The sequence below is a fragment of the Pyrus communis genome, chromosome 1 (genome assembly GCF_041283825.1).
Source record: "Pyrus communis isolate YQ-2024b chromosome 1, ASM4128382v1, whole genome shotgun sequence".
Taxonomy (NCBI): Eukaryota; Viridiplantae; Streptophyta; class Magnoliopsida; order Rosales; family Rosaceae; genus Pyrus; species Pyrus communis.
The window spans coordinates 8,780,256-8,797,105 of NC_142565.1; the positions used below are offsets into that span (position 1 = coordinate 8,780,256).

The 16,850-nt window shown below is 37.1% G+C and overlaps 2 protein-coding genes and 1 long non-coding RNA gene across 3 annotated transcripts; all 3 read right to left on the reverse strand.

Annotated features, from left to right (window-relative positions):
- Positions 1-582: 582 nt before the first annotated feature.
- Positions 583-3,729, reverse strand: LOC137721331 (soluble inorganic pyrophosphatase 1-like). Its single transcript, XM_068460430.2, has 9 exons — positions 3,658-3,729; positions 3,155-3,293; positions 3,000-3,028; positions 2,843-2,908; positions 2,628-2,735; positions 1,730-1,795; positions 1,511-1,631; positions 1,303-1,384; positions 583-842 (listed from the first exon to the last, which is right to left on the reverse strand). The coding sequence occupies exons 2-9, from the start codon at positions 3,291-3,293 to the stop codon at positions 800-802; spliced, it is 654 nt and encodes a 217-aa protein (XP_068316531.1). The 5' UTR covers positions 3,658-3,729; the 3' UTR covers positions 583-799.
- A 749-nt stretch (positions 3,730-4,478) lies between these two features.
- On the reverse strand, positions 4,479-7,697 carry LOC137719995 (probably inactive receptor-like protein kinase At2g46850). Its single transcript, XM_068458985.2, has 3 exons — positions 6,842-7,697; positions 5,763-5,846; positions 4,479-5,664 (listed from the first exon to the last, which is right to left on the reverse strand). The coding sequence occupies exons 1-3, from the start codon at positions 7,620-7,622 to the stop codon at positions 4,592-4,594; spliced, it is 1,938 nt and encodes a 645-aa protein (XP_068315086.2). The 5' UTR covers positions 7,623-7,697; the 3' UTR covers positions 4,479-4,591.
- A 480-nt stretch (positions 7,698-8,177) lies between these two features.
- On the reverse strand, positions 8,178-10,304 carry LOC148699098 (uncharacterized). Its single transcript, XR_015953712.1, has 4 exons — positions 10,088-10,304; positions 9,868-9,982; positions 8,988-9,060; positions 8,178-8,544 (listed from the first exon to the last, which is right to left on the reverse strand). It is a non-coding gene; the product is annotated as an uncharacterized LOC148699098 (long non-coding RNA).
- Between the last annotated feature and the right edge of the window lie 6,546 nt (positions 10,305-16,850).

The window sequence follows — 16,850 nt, forward strand, 5'->3', positions numbered from 1 at the left end:
ACTTGAATTGTTCCAAAATTTTCTTGAAAATTTCCTTCTCCACAATTCGAAGCTCAAGAGACCGGATCGAATTGCTTCTCCTCGAGACCACATAGCCATGATCCAAAAATGTTGCATCCATTTCTCTACAACATTCACTAAGAACTCTCTCTTCAACTTATCCTTTGATCTCCCAGTATATTATGTAGTGGCCTAGTTTTGGGACATCAAATCTACATGGCTCGTGAAATCGATCAGCTTGGCTTTCGACTTGCTCAATAGTTCAAATCCTTTATGGACCACCATTTGAAGGTTTTTTCAGTGTTTTTGTCCATGCTTATTGTCAGTATTGATAGTGTTTTGTAAAAGTGGTGATAGAGTGTGATTATTAGGGGTGGGTTTATTGATAAATTTTAGTTTTAATGTTAATTTCATCTTGTACTTGATGGTAATTATGTGATAGGGTAAAAAAGATAATCTTTATTTATAATTTAAATTGAATGTAGGAAGAGGTTATGTGGGTTCAAATAAAATTTCCCTAATATAATACCTAAAATACTAATAGTTCCAACATAACTACAAACCCCTCCAAATTGAAGCAGATTATTAAGAAAAGGGAAGTTATTATAACACACTCAAACCTTAAACACGTGATGTTTAACAAACATTCTCCGGTGATATGATTAATCAACCGAACAAGGTTATATAATCATAATCCGAAATACAACAAAGTAAAAAACTTGAAGTTTAGCCTGAAATCTTCAGCTATATCATTGATGAAATGACTTATTGTAAATATTGTAGCCACCTGTATGTAACTTTATCGCCTTAAAGTGAGCATTATGTACTCTGCATAAAGGTCCCTGCGCCAACAAAATTACAAGTCAGGGGAGTGAAATGGTGTTCTTTCAATGTTTCTTATGTTTTTGGCGTAATTGGAAGACTTGATTTTGTTTTTTATTTTGTAAGAGCAATATTTAGGGAGGGGAAGCAAACATAGAAATTCAGGTGTAGGGGTAAATACTCTTATTGACGCGAGCTATGATCCCCGCGTGAGTGGGTTGATATTGTGTTTAGAATACGGATCCTCACTGGATCCTGTTTGTGAAGATCCCGGAGATCCGTGAATCGTATCAGTTCATCTTATATCGTGTGGTCAGAAATCATTTTAAATATTTTTATTTAAAATTAAACACAAATAGTATTTCACAAAAACTGACCACACGATATACGATGAACGGACACGATTCACGGATTCCCAAGATCCTCACCAAAAGGATCGGGAGAGGATCCTGTTGGTTGTGTTTAGATGCAAAGACTTACATGGAATACTGGATAACTGTAGCAGCATTGGGAGCAGGCAAAAACTGGTCAACTGCAACCTCTTTGTTCTCATTTTTCTTGTCTATAACAATGTGTTAAGCAACACCACTTTGCAATTGTTCTTCAAAATGTTATAACCTCCAAAATAACATTCAAATATACATCTAAAGGAATGCGTTAAGTTTCAAAGTAAAATTGTAAAGGATACAGTCTTCAAAGAACCGACGAATCTCAGTGAGGCGATGAGGGGGAAGCTCTTTGATGTCAGTGTAATGGTTATATGCTGGATCATCGGCGCAGACTGCAATGATTTTATCATCTTCCTCTCCCTGGATTAAAAGCATAAAGCCATAAAAGTGAGGGAAAACAAATAAAAGCAGAAAGTAGTGGTAGAGTTTCAATTCGCTAGAGAGCTATGAAGCAGTACCTGGTCAATCATGGGCATTACTCCAATCGCTTTGGCTCGCAGAAAACAGCCCGGATGAACAGGTTCCTGTTTAACTTCACTGATTTAGATAAATCAACTTGCTAATACGAAATTATGATGGACTAGTTGGCTAAGTAATGATACTAGAATGGAAACTTGTTGCTCAAGGAACATGTAGCATTTTGGCTATATTATGGTGCCTTTTTTACCTCACGACCTGCTAACCCAAAATGAAACAACACGAATATAATAGGTTTCGGGGTTTAGGTGTGTTATCGAGTCAACCTATTAAGAACAAGTTAAATAAAGTATTGATTTAGGTCTACGTGCGGGTAACCCTTTTGAACCCGTTAAACTAAAAGCTCTAGCTCTCTCATAAGCATAGTATACGTAAATTCACGTATAATACGCGTATTATATATGTACCTATGTATACTTCACGCATTATACTCGTTCTATATTTCACGTATTCAACCTGTTCTACATTTTTCACGTAATATGATATGTTTTGGAAGTAATATTTATGTGGAATGTAGATCTAAACTTGAAGTGCTTAATGAAATTGTAGTCCTATTGTTGAATCAAAAGAAACTAACGAAACAAAAGAAACTTATGAAGTTTGTTCCTAATGATGCAAACGGGACAGGTCAGGTAACCCCATTAATTTTAATGGGTCAAGTTGGGGTTTGAATTCTTAAACCCGTTAAGATAATTCGTGTGCCATGACACGACCCGTTAAAATAACTGGTCTGATACGAAATCAACATGAACACGACTCGTTTGCCAGGTTTTTGGCCTATTTGGCAATCTGATTCTGTTCTACTTCCATCACCACTCGATGTAGTTTGGCAGACAGATATTTTGCGGAATCGATGGATATGAAAATTAAGCATGTCACCTGCATGAGAACCAAGACATCCAGGGGATCATTGTCTTCACACAATGTGCGAGGAATGAAACCGTAGTTGTGAGGATAGACGACTGAGGAATACAAAATCCGATCAACCTGAGAAATTGTCGGAAGCAGTAAGAACAATCTTAACATATATAGATAAGTATAAAACATAGGGAGAAAGTAATGATCTTAGAAGAGAACTCTGAAAATTTTCATACCTTTATGAGTCCTGTCTTCTTGTCAAGTTCATATTTGACTTTGCTTCCCTTTGAGATCTCAACAACCTGTAACAATCCGTCAAACAATTCAATTTGCAAAACTTCTATAAATCCCCCTAGTTCCTAGTTACTTGAAAAAGTACGAGCCGATACATACAACGTTGAAAATATGGGGAGCTTTAGGTCCTGCAGACAAGAATTTGCAACATGATTAGTCTCAATATCATGGTGAAATTATTATATATAGGTACCAATTTCAAGATCTATCAATATGTGTATATATATCATGATGAAACAGTTATATATAAGTACCAATTTCAAGATCATGCCAAGGATGTGCAGCAACTGATTTTCTTGAGAGAGAAGAAAGAATCCTCTCATTTAACTTAGGAGCTTTTTTGTGTTCTTGAATAGCTGCTTTAGCTTCTTCACTTTGATCTTCAGAAGCCATCTAATTAAACATAGGCAGAAAACATGCATTTAATCATAAAACATGAACAATTGATATGTAAATAGCAAATTTTGAGCATATGCCACTACGCAGGCCGTCATAATTTACACATTTCGGTAAACATTTCAGTTTATAAGATCTTCAACATCACTGACATGTTGAAACAAGAAAAGGTTATAACCGATTTTTGGACTTCAAAAGCTTGAAGTGTCAGGGAGTAACCCAACAATATATATCAAACTAACATCCTTTCTCGCATAGTCGCATGCAAACATGTCAGCAAAATAACTGAGAAGTAAGGATTGGAGCTATCAAACCCAAGACAAGATCATTGATTTACAAGATTAGATTAAAGCATACGCACCTTAAGGACGTTTGGGGGTTGATATAGGAACTAGAAAGACAAAGATTAATAAGAAATAAGTGCTAAGAATATATTTAGTCTTCGCATGACATTCATATTTATAGTAGATTGGGAGGGGAAGGGAGAGGGACAGAGAGAGAAAGGCGGGGATTGGTTAAAAATTTGAGGCAGTGCCACGTGTCAGTCTCAGAGAGAAGGTAGCAGCAAACCGCATCTGTAACGGTTGAACCCTAGAAGTTTGGTTTTATGATATCCTAGCTTAATTTTCTCAGACTCATGGCGATGAGGCCTCTAATATTGCTGGTTTTACTGCCAATATATTGATCAAGATTTCAATGAAATTCAGGTGCATGCACAGGAGGATTAACAATTTAAATTGCATCATTTGACAACTCACAAATGAATAACGTAAATTTATTAGCATATCCAAATCCACTGCATTTAAAGACTCGTGAAGATTGTCCATAAAAGTCTTAATCGACCTCCAAGTGATGTTACTAATTTGAGAGAAGGTCGATTTTTTCATGAACTTAGGAAATTCTTTTTTTATGTGTCACACTAAAACATTTCTCGGCTATAGAGGAAGATACACAATTTACCTATTTCGAATTGCATCAAATTATGGTTTACTATTATAATTTGCATTAGATTTAAAACTCATGGAAAGAGTGAGTTTATATCATGAGGGTTACAACATTTTTTCAACTCCGTAATCCATCATGAGAGTTTCGTTTGATGAACATAGACAGGCAGGCAGGCATGATTATATGAGATGCAAGTTTTGAAGTTTTGATCTATTTGAATTCACTTCTGATCCGCTGATGTACAACACATAAAAGCAGCAAATAAATGCATGTAAACTTCTATGGAAAGTGAAATGAACAGAAAATTTTGTTGAGCTGCAGTCACATTTTTTTTACCAGTCATAACAAATTCAAGGCACATATTTCGAATCAGGAGACATGGAAATCATCTGAAGCAGGCTCGAGTTTGAAAATGTTTCCTCTAGTCCAGGCCCTCTCCTGCTCCCTCCATCACTGCTGTCTCTTCTAATATGTACTAATTCGCGCGCAACGTCATACATGCCCAGCTTCCCATCTCCACCAAACAACAGGCACCTCATGGCAAGGTCTGCAACCACCTCTATCTGCTCACGCATGTGTGAAGCTTGCTCGTGATAGTAGAGAAGTGGATCCACAATCTCTTCCACCTTCCCACTCCTTATCTTTTGCAGAGCTACTGCCGGCAAGTCCAAGCAATTTGAGCCTGCAATCATCTCAAATAGCATGATACCAAAGGCATAAACATCATTGCGCTGAAAGCGCGAGCCTTCGTAATTGTGTGACTGAGAACCATCTCCAGGACTGGAATTCAGTAGCGCAAATCCGGCAACTTTGCTAGAAAAGTTATCGTCAATGAAGATGCAGGCAGATTTAAGATCACAGTGGAAAATGGGAGGAGAAATTTCGTATTGCAAAAAGGCAAGAACACTTGCTGTTTCAGCGGCAATGTTCAGCCTCTTGTACCAGTCAAGAGCAACAATTTGTCCTCCATTTTGATGCAAATGATCCTCGAGGGTACCATTCGCAGGATGTTCGTATACCAGCAGTGAAGTGTAGGCCAAGTCAGTGCAGCATCCAATGAGTCTCGCAATATTTTGGTGCAAAACAGCAGATAAAACCTCAATTTGTGATAGGACTTGAATTAGGTCTTTTTCATTTTCACATTCCACCTTGTGCACTGCAATGTGCGATCCATCACCAAGAACCCCGGCAAAGATTGTGCCATTGTTTCCATGTGCAAGTTTCTGACCCTCCTCAAACCCTTTCGTAGCTTCCTCCAGCTCATGGTAAGTGAATAACCGCATCCCACTAGCTTTTCGGAATGATATTGTGTTGTGAAAATGGACTTTCTGAGCAGGATCAAATGTCCCCGGCTTAGCAGGCCGCTTTAGTATATAAAAAAGTGCAATCAAGGAGGCTATGATGAAAACTGGAGCTAGAACTCCTGCAGTTCAACATCTCATGATATTATTCCACAACAATGAATAGGAAGCTTTAATAATGCCGACATTGGTTTATTTTCTTTATTCTTCCGTCACTTACCGCCTAAAATTACAAGTTTCCGGCCACCATGCTTTTTCTTTAAGCAATCACTGCCATATGCTTCCTGTCTGTCCCTGATGCATGCTGCCAAAGGCATGTCAATTGTAAGTAATGCCATGGTTAATCTAGTGGAGGTTTTAAAGTTTACAGCGCAACACCAACAACGTGAAAAAATAAAAGGGCTTTTGACATAGAGGCCTATATAAATGATAACATTACACCGTAGAAAAATACATTTCAATTTCAGTACTTCATAAAAGAAATAATAAACCGTGGCGACATTTCAACGGAAGAGGGGCACCAAAGGAACTTTAAAGCTAAGAATCATATAAAACATGACAAATAGTTAGTCGAAGAATTGTTCTCCAATTGAACACGCTGACATAGTTGTCAGTTTTTTTTTTTATTTTCCTAAAAATAAAGTAAAATTTTCTTCAAAGGCATGCAATTGATTAAAGAACATCGAACTTCTTTATCTTTATGAAAGAACATGTTAGATTTGCAGTAGACCACATAAACAAGGAAATGAATAATCTGCAGAAAAAAGAAAATGAACTTTTTTTTTTTTCTTCCAATTATTTAGAGTTGTCTGCATCATGAAAGCAATCATGGTATACACAGAGATTGTAACATCCCACATTAACCAACGGAGAGAGGGTGTTGTTTCTTATATATACATGCCCACCTCCATATACAACGAGGCCTTTTGGGAGCTTGGCTTTGAGTTCCATTGGAACTCCGAAGTTAAGCAAGTTCGGGCGAGAGCATTTCTAGGATGGGTGACCTATTGGGAAGTTCTCGTGTGAGTTCCCAGAAACAAAACTGTGAGAGCGTGGTCCAAAACGGACAATATCGTGCTACGGCAGAGCCGGTTTGGGACTTGACAGAGATAATCATATGCACAAATTAAAACTAAAAATAAAAAACTGAGAACTGATATGATTATTCCAAAAATGCACCAATAATGACTCGACGAGCTCGGAAGTGCTCAGTAATTCAATCTTAGATGCAATTAATAGTCAAAGTATGATTTTTAAAGTGAAAAATAGATATTTAAAACATTATCATAAATTACTCACATTTCAAGCATCCTGCACCGGCTGCAAAGCCATCACCAAGGAACCCATCTGGACACATGCATCTCACCCCTCCTTCAACCACTGTTGCATTAGCAATATAAGCATTGCTATCACAGACTCCCTTGGATGAGTTCTTTGGCACTGCCCATTCCAATTTTATCCCCCTCTTCCCCAAGTTAGACCCTCTTTCCACAACCCAACTGGAAAAACCCCTGCATCCAAACTTGGCGAAAACCGAAAACTTGTCACCGAGATGCCACACGCTATGATCAGATAGGGGGTAGCAGCAAGCAGGAGAGCCATTATCATTGCCATCACAACCAGGCAAGTCATTTGTTTCACAATCTGTCTTGCACAAAGAAGAGTCCTCACAATCGTACAAGCCAACCACGTTTTCAACTGCGACTCCTAAATGGTCATTTCCCAAGAAATCGAAAGAGTTCAAGTCGTTGTACTGGCTACACGAAGAGAAGCCCGGAAAGTCCACTAGTAGACCATCTGAGAAGAATTCTAGCACGCGGTAGCTTTCGGAACCAATGTTGAGGAAAAGAGTTGTTGAGTTTTGGCAAGAGAGGTGGAAAGCATCAGAGACTGAACTGCAAGACTTGTTCAAGTGAAATGGGAAGGGAAGTTGAAGTTGTCCACATTTTTCATGGCAAAGCTGGTCGGGAAGTGAATTGGGTTGCTCTAGATTTTGTTGCTGATCATGGAGGGAATGAGAAAATGGTAAGGAATTAAGGAGTCCAAGGAGGAGAAAGGAAGGTAAAAATAGAGGTAACATTGCCAGTACTGAAACCACTGAGAGAATGTTTGGAAAGAAATATCTGCTTAAAGAAGAAGAAAGGAGTGCAGGTTTGATGAGACTGTACCTAGTAAGTACTTGGCCCTTTTGTTGCCTATGCTTATATGCTAGTGAAATAGAATAGTGAGAGAGGGTTTTTCTTCTTCTTTTTTTTTTTTTTTTTTATTTTGGGAGGAGCAAGTGGGAGAGGGTTTAAGTAGTGTAATATCACTACTAGAAATTTGGCTATAAGCCACCCTTTTCATTTAGTGGCTATTGTCAAGTGTTGCCACTCACATTGGTGGCAAACCTCTATGGCCACCAAGTACCCACTAAACTAAAGAGTGTGGCCTATGTAGAGGACTCTATTGTAACAATGGCTACCAATATTGCAATGGTGCCTTTCCTGCAGTGCCACCCTTATTCACATCGGTGGCAAAATTGCAAAATAATATTAAAAAAAAGGATGCCCTGTGTGGGCACCCAGATTTGAATAGGAATATTTCCTTTTATTTTATTTTTTTATTTTTTGGTGAGGAAACAAATTGTAAGATCTTTGATATAAGAATATACTACAAATTTGCATAACTGATCTTTAATACAATTTTGAACAAATGTTGGGATTCAAACTTTGAGAAGTGTTTGAACACTCTGTTTCCAAAGAGCTTAATCATGTCATGCCAATCTCTCTTTGGCAATCAAACCATTGTCTCTCCAGGTGGGTTGTTTGAGCTAGGTTTCTTCAAACCAGGTCAGCTTTCAAACTACTATATAGGTATATGGTACTCCAAGCAAGTAGTATCTAAGAGCAAGTAGTATCTAAGAGGACTGTTGTTTGGGCAGCAAATAGGGAAATACCAGTCAAAGGCAGCAGCAGCAAGAACAGATGATGATGATGATGATGCTGCGATGGGAGTTCAAACTAAACAGCAAAAAATTAGAGAGAATTGAAGCAAAGAAATACCCAAAAAATTACATTCACATATCCCAAAACAATATAAAACAAAAAAAAAGGAACATAAATCTGGAAGAAGATGAAAAAATCGATGCAAAACTCTGCTGCACTGAATAAAATCAAAGGCAAGTCATGATCGTCAAATTTCGAGCACAAATAGCTGATCGCTAGAAAGAAATACAAAAACACATTGTTACTGAAGTTTTACTTGCAGCTCATTAGCATAGGACCATGCAGATGACTCTAGATTTTTACACAAATCTGGAGGGCACCAAGACTACCAACCATATGCTTAAAGGAACATTAATTTGTTTGCATAACTACCTGCTAACCAAATCTTAAGCATATTGATAAACCAGAAATTTAAACACGTAAGCGGCCAGATTTCAAGCACGAGACTAATTCCATACCTCAAACCGAAGGCGACGTGCTGTCTAGCAGTCCAAACCTTGATCCTTGATAAATTGAACTTCCTTCTTTGATCTAGCAATCCAAAAATAGATAAATTAGGCAGCATGTCATATCAATATAACACACCTATACGTACACACACATATCAAAACAGCCTACATTCAGATTTGCATTATATCCTTGTTTCTAACTCTCTGGGGAATTTTCACAAACACCCAATAGGCAAGATTTGCTTCAATATAAAAGAAATCTGATTTAGTCAGTGATCTCAATTGCATGTATATCTGAACGACCATGCTTGTTAGTCAGTCATGTTATAGGATGTATTTAACACTTACCAAGCGGTTCTAAAACAACATCCTACATACATATTATGTTGCCAAACTATGAATCAAGACAAAACTTTCCTACTTTGGTAATGTAATCTCCTAGTCTAGTTACGATTTGGTTCCTGTATTTTGACTTGAAAACAATTTTGGTCCCCTAGAAGTTGCCAATGGCTCCCGAATTGTAACTAGAAAAAAACTCAACACAGCTATGAAAAATTAAAACTCGAGGCACTAAAGCGTGAGAAAAAAGAAACCAAAATAGTTAAATTTACCCTTTTATATCATACATACCATTAAAAATTTGTTTAGAGATAAAAATGGTAGTCATAGTAGAGAATCCAACTTGACCAAAGAAAGTGGATTTCCTCACTTTCTAGTGCTAATATATTTACCATGCTTGAGACTACAAAAGCTTTATAAAAGCAGTTGCTTCTTTTTTAATTTGTCCATAAAAAATATTGCAACTGCAGATCCTGGGAATTTTAAAAAAAATTCCAAGCAAGAGATAAAATGTGATAGTTGTGGTTAAGGAGAAAATCACCCTGTTCACCTTAATTTTTTTAGAAGAACCCTCTTCACCTTAGTTTCACCCACAACCTTCCAAGGCTTCCATTCTTCTCGGCCCATGTTGGAAACAACCTTGATTCACCTTCCTTGTCCCCAATCTTCGACATGCATACAGAAAATGGAATTAAAATTTGAAATCTAGAATCCATCCAAAAAAAATCACTTACACTAGGGAACAACCATGAGGAGAGGATCATTTTTACCTCTTGGTTGAGGTCCAATTCAGGCAGACTTCGCCGGAAATTGGTTGGAATACCTATGGTCGTTTCTTAGATCTGAAATTGAGAAAATTCGGCTACAAATTTGGAGAAACTAACTAGAGGGTTGGAAAGAGGAAGGGAAGAGGATTCTGGAGGTATAGTTTGACGCTCGTTGGTGATCGGAGGATGGAGCCGCTATTGCATGAAAGAGAAGAGTATACAGGAGGGAGAAGAGAGAGAATGAAAGCGGAGGGAATGAAGGGGATGAGTTGGACTTTTGGTAAGGGGAGAGAGGTTTAATGGTTTTTTTATTTGTTTTATTGGTGTTCAATAAATTGTATTGGTGCCCAGTTAATCACAAATGCACAAAAAAGTATTTTTAAGAAATAAAGTTAGTTAACAGACATCAATATTGGTGGCTGATTTTTTTGGGCCACTGATATCAATGGCATCCCATTGTAAAGCCACCAAAAAATAGTAAGAGTAGCAACTTTATATCTATGGCCACCAATTGTAAATGGTGGGCAAAAAATGGTATGTAATGAGCATAATTCTAGTAGTGTATGACTCATACATGGATTCAATACAAGGTGAAGGTCATGAATTGCCATGTAAAATAGGAGAAGTATTTGTGTGGGGATGCTATCTCCTCAAGTGGCACTGCTGAGTAGTATAACCTTTCCATTCAGTTGAAAAATCGTATGCTATTCAATTTGTCATCTTTACACAAGATCAAGATCAGTTGGTCTAATGGCATACGGTCTCTACTTAGTTGAATGAAGTCTCAGATTTGACTTGCATAAATCCAATGACAATACATGTCTTGTGAGTTTAGTATCAAGTTGTGGCCTATTGTATTTGTTGAGGGTGGGTTCACGACCCATTAGCGTAGGTATCTTTGTAAATGTCCTATTGTTTCTCAAAACATTGTCATATTTAACATTTTAGTTAAAAATCATGGCAAAATACATGAGAGTTTTAATTGAGTTGTAATTAGCTAGTGTCACTTAGCACTCACTTGACAACAAAAGTGTTCCTTAAAGAAATTATTGTATAATATAAAAATATCGTCGTTTGATTTATTAATAATATGTGTATTCTAAAGTATATCGTTGTGTGGTTCAATGATAATATGCAAACTCTAAAATATTGAAATATTTTTTTCCAATTTCCTCTGCCCTTTATGCTTCACGATAATCATCATTATAACATGTAAAATGATTATACCACGCGACGATATTTTAATACCACATGATACAATTTCCTCGTGTGGAGTCGAGCCCCACAATGGTGTAGAGCTAGGTGATTAGCAAGGTGAGGAATGCAATTGGATGTTGAAGGAGGGTAGCTTGGGAGTTCGAAAAAGAGGAGACGATTTATGGTCTGTGGAATGGCTTACATTTCATACCGTATATTCATATGGAATGCCGTGCATGCTATGGGCGTGGCCGAAGTGTGAGATTTTCGATTCACTCCAAACGTTGATATTATATGTCCACATACATATTATTTATTTTGCATGGGCATCGAGATTTGGTATTTATAATGCAATAACGTACGATTAAGTTACGTAGTTTGAGAATTACGGAATGTCAGATCTACACAATATTATCACACACAAAATTATGTTATCTTTGCTCTTAAAAAGGTGGTTAATATTTTTGCGTTTGGATTGTCTTAATGGTTAATTAAGATCTTTTTTTAAACTATTGTGTTACAGGTTCAAACCTTACCTCTTCCCTTCAATGTACATTATTGTAAAATATCACTTGTACTTTCGACTCTTTCTTTCATCCTCTAATATTTCATAATGATTGGAACCATCTACTTTCTAGGACGCACATTAAAAATTAAATTTGTAAAACAAATTATCCAAATCAGGAACCTTTAGCCATTCGATTAATGTTGTTAAAATTTCATTGTTTAATTGAAGAACATGATTCGTCTATTTATTAGATAAAAGCAATTTAGATAACTACGAAATTTTGAATTTAGTTTATTTTTAGAAAAAAAAAATGGTTAAAAGAGTGATTTAGAAAATAAGCAGTTCGAATCATCATACAATATTACAAACAAAAAAAGTTCAAATGAAAATATTTCTAGCATTCCTCATTATATAATCTGCTGCAATATACTATGCAATCAAGTTGTTCTCTAACCCCAACGCCACGCTTGGTGGGTTTTCATAGCCGCGTTTGTTGCAACAAGACTGTGACATCTGTAATATATTTCACAGTTGAGTTGAGTTCACTCTCGCCCTAATTTCAAATTATGGTCAAATGAGATGACAAATTTAATTTAATTTAATTCTGGGGTTTAGCAATCTTGATAATGTTACTGCGAGTGGTGAGTTGTGACCGAACTCAATGTATGTTGGGATGCCAAATTTGGCCTGGGTTACGTGGCTCAATCTTACATGTTCCCAGCTCAGTTATGTTTCGGTTTGAGCAAAGAATCAAAAGTTTTGGAGGCTGCTGAAATTAGTACTTCTTGTAATTGAAGGGGTCTTGAAGTTATTTTGAGACATGTAAGTGCATCTCCAAAGATGAGTTCAATAATTCCTTGGTATGTTGTCATAGGAGAAATTTTTGAGTAGGGTTGCCCCATGCGGCTACACACTCACAAAATAAGCGGGTTGCGTGGGTCCAACACATTTTTAAAATGTCTTTTGTATGGGACAAGTTTCTCTTTCGATCGTTGCCTAAAACCTTAGCAGTAAAAGGTAACAAGGTGTGAATACCTAAAAAAAACTTGTATCTTAAACCGCAATGAGATCAAATTCCCCCCTTAACCTAGCTAGCCAATGAGATCTATCACCAAATTCATGCTTAATACAGCCAGGCCATGAAGCTTATCAATATGCTAATGCAGCTTATATGTCTTTCTTGGTCTACTAAAATCCTTTTGGGCCGGGGTGGGTGTGGTGCTGCGTGATGAAGGTTGATCGTATTAGGGCTGCTGAATTTTTGGCAGCTCAAGAAAAAGAATGGCAGTCAGGGCAAAGTTGGATTTCACAAGTGAAATATGAGGAGAGTCACCTGCGTGGAATATATTTGTGAGACGAATGTTTAATATTATGAATTTTGTTACGAAGTTTAGTGGATTTTTATGGAGTCCAATGGAGTTATTGGGCAATTCGTTTTTTTTATTTTTTATTTTTAAGAGAAATCTTTATTGAACTCATTGGAATGCAAGCTTTAAATTCAATTATTCCTCTAATTTTTCGTCCTTCATTTCACTGTCTTGTTCATCTTCGTCAATTTATGCATCTCCTATTTCTCCTCAGTGTCTTCATGTGACATCCCACATCGCCCAGGGGAGTGATCCTTAAATGTATATTCCTATCCCTACCTAGCACGAGGCCTTTTGGGAGCTCACTGGCTTCGGGTTCCGTAGGAACTCCGAAGTTAAGCGAGAAGGGGGCTAGAGCAATCCCATGATGGGTGACCCACTGGGAAGTTGCTCGTGAGTTCCCAAAAAACAAAACCGTGAGGGAATGGTAATCCCAAAGCGGACAATATCGTGCTACGGTGGTGGAGCGGGCCCGGGAAGTGATCTGTCCTGGGCCGGGATGTGACAATTTGGTATCAGAGCCTAACCCTGGCCGCGTATGTGCCGACGAGGACGTCGGGCCCCTAAGGGGGGTGGATTGTGACATCCCACATCGCCCAGGGGAGTGATCCTTAAATGTATATTCCTATCCCTACCTAGCACGAGGCCTTTTGGGAGCTCACTGGCTTCGGGTTCCGTAGGAACTCCGAAGTTAAGCGAGAAGGGGGCTAGAGCAATCCCATGATGGGTGACCCACTGGGAAGTTGCTCGTGAGTTCCCAAAAATAAAACCGTGAGGGAATGGTAAGCCCAAAGCGGACAATATCGTGCTACGGTGGTGGAGCGGGCCTGGGAAGGGTTCCGCCCCGGGCCGGGATGTGACACTTCCTCCTCCAACAAATCTTCCTAAATTGTTTTATTACCCCATTCATATTCCGAGCCATTTTATGTACATAATCACTTAAGAAAAATACATGAATAGAATATTAAGAAGTTAACAATCTGCATATCTTCAAATTAAAGCCATGTACTTTTTTTAGAATTACAACATTGATAAAACTGCTAACCACATGACTTGTCTTGCAAACTATAAAATTGCAGAAATAAAAAGAGAGATTTATGTAATCAAATTTGACGTACTCAAAATAAAAATCATTGACACAAACACATAGCATATTGTGTGTATGGTACCTGGAGAAAGGTTTTAGAAGCTGTTCATATTTTATTTATATCTTAATAAAATTGTTGATTTTGATGCATTCTAGAGTGTGAGGTATAAACCTTAGCAATTTGAAGTTTCTTTAATAGTGAACCATAAGACTTTCTGCCTTAATAAAATAAAGTGGTATTGGCCGATTTCTCCTCTTGTCCACCCTTCCTGGGAACTTGTAAAAAACTGCAAATTTCTCCTATGAATTTTAACTTAAACCGTTTATCCCCTGAAATTTAACAATTGGTCAATTCCTCCTTTGAATTTTAATGTTAGTCGATTACCTTTGAATTTTATAATTGGTCAATTTTCCCACTAAACCTAAAATTCAAACAAAAAATGTACAGAGTGAACACAGGAAAAGGAGAAGAAGAAAAAATATATATTGTTCATATCAGGGATAAAATTACTTTTTTGCAATTATAATATTAAAATTTATGAAAAATTTGCCAATTATAAAAGTTCAGGAAGGTAAGTGACTAACATTAAAATTCATGAAAAAAAATTAACAGCTCCTCACAAGTTCGAGAAGAAAATCAACAAATATCTCTAATATAAGTGAACAACCATTTAAAACAAATGAAATTAATTTTTTTTAATACAGTGATATTACTCTTAGGCTTTAAACCACATTTGAAAAGAAAAATGTAAAAGCCCAAAATTGTTTATGATTTTCCCAATAAAATGAGTTAAATATGAGTGGGTCCGGTTTATGAGGGTAAGGCATCAACCCAACCGCACTTAAAAAATAATTGGATTGGGGTTGATTGAGATTAGCCAATTTTCACTTAAAATGCTCGTTTGGAAGAATTTTTAAAATGACTGAAATCATTTTTAGAGAATGTTTCTGGGTTTCAAAAACACTTAAAATGTTTCCTATAAGAAGCATCAATTATGTGATTCTTATAAGAAGCACTTCAAGTGTTTTTTCAGGATTCACTTGCATTTTTATTAAAGATTGTTCCAAAAAAATTGGGTTGAAATTTATGTTGGTTTCCGAGTTGAACCAACTCAAATTGCACTCAATGCATCGCTGTGAAAAAAATTTAAAACACATTATAGGTGATAGGTTTGACATACAAATTCATTTGGACATGAAGAATGCGACACACGTTGTCACTAAGAGTATCTCCAATGGAAGCCCCTATTTAGGGATTTCCACCGCTACCTTTAAGGACTTATTTAGGAACTTAAAGAGAATCATTATTCCCTAAAAGAACAGTATCTCCAATGCAAAAGTCTCTATAGTATATACCCTAAATTTGAGGTTTATATAATAAAAATCCCAGAGCAAATTTAGACATTGATTTGCAATAGGAAAAAAAAAAAAGAGAAGAAAAACTAATGAAAAGGGCTTGAAAACTTTGAATTTTAATGACAATGACAAAATAAATGGTAAAGTGAATAGTAGCATGATTGACTTTTTAGTGTAAAAATGTGGTTTTTCGTTAAAGTGAACAATACCGTGGGCTTTTCATTAAAACTCTCAAAAAAAAAAAAAAGCATGTGCATTGCAGGGCCCATGTTGTAGCTGAGTCAGTAGCTATCTGGCGATTAGTAGGACAACGCGCGTTTGGAGAAAGTAGCTCCAGAGTTATATGTAAGCTTTCATGTGGGTGGGCCTCATTTCCCACTCAAAATCCCAATGGGCTCCATCATGGTTGTCCTTATATAGTCCTCAATTGTGAAAATTTTTTTAGGGCTGCGAGAAGTCCCTCTATTGTAGGGATTGGAGCTCTGCCCATTAGAAACATTGTTCTAAAAATCAGCCTAGGCGGCGCCTAAGCACTGGGCGGTGGAGCCCCACCCCGATTTTGGGCAAGGAGTTTGGAAAAATCGGCTGGAAGCTAGTCGACCGCCTAGGTGGAGAGCTAGGCGGCCCTAGGCGGTCATAGGCAGTGTTTTTTTTTTTTATATATATATTTTTTTATTAATTGTGTGCCTCTTTCTTTTTTGGTTTCATGGTGGTATACTTATGGAAATGGTGTACCTAATTTGCAAATGATGAATTTACTACAAGTTCATCCAATACTTATGGAAATGGCATACCTAATTTGTATTTTATCATTATTTTATTATCTATACAAGTATAGTTTTTTTTTTAGGTGTAAATGAGTACTTATTTACAATATATATAATAAATTTACATAAATCCGTCTAGGCCGCCTGCCTAGGCCCTGCCTAGCTTTTTAGGTGCCCCTTCCCACTGCCCGACTAGGGTCTAGCAATTTTTAGAACATTGATTAGAAACCACCAAGTCCTTAAATTTAAAGACATATGATGGTATGGACTGTTTTTAGGGCACCATTAAAGATGCTCTAATGATTTACAACTTGTTCTATTTTCTTTTCTTCTTCTCATAAAATAAGTACTTTGATACCATAAGTCCTAAGTCGGGTACACAACAGAAAACCAAACTTGGAAGTTCGTTTTCAAGCCTCGGTTACTTGTGGGTGGGCCCTTGAGTTCGTATTTGTCTAATATTTGGGCAATAGTGCAGTAAGTT

Coding starts and splice junctions, on each gene's coding strand:
- LOC137721331 (XM_068460430.2), bottom strand. CDS start 3,293: ATGGCTTCTGAAGATCAAAGTGAAGAAGCTAAAGCAGCTATTCAAGAA. Junction 2,736..2,842: donor AGAAGACAGGACTCATAAAG/GTATGAAAATTT, acceptor ACAATTTCTCAG/GTTGATCGGATTTTGTATTC. Junction 1,385..1,510: donor TCGTCGGTTCTTTGAAGACT/GTATCCTTTACA, acceptor ACATTGTTATAG/ACAAGAAAAATGAGAACAAA.
- LOC137719995 (XM_068458985.2), bottom strand. CDS start 7,622: ATGTTACCTCTATTTTTACCTTCCTTTCTCCTCCTTGGACTCCTTAAT. Junction 5,847..6,841: donor CGGTGCAGGATGCTTGAAAT/GTGAGTAATTTA, acceptor TGCCTTTGGCAG/CATGCATCAGGGACAGACAG. Junction 5,665..5,762: donor GAAACTTGTAATTTTAGGCG/GTAAGTGACGGA, acceptor GTTGAACTGCAG/GAGTTCTAGCTCCAGTTTTC.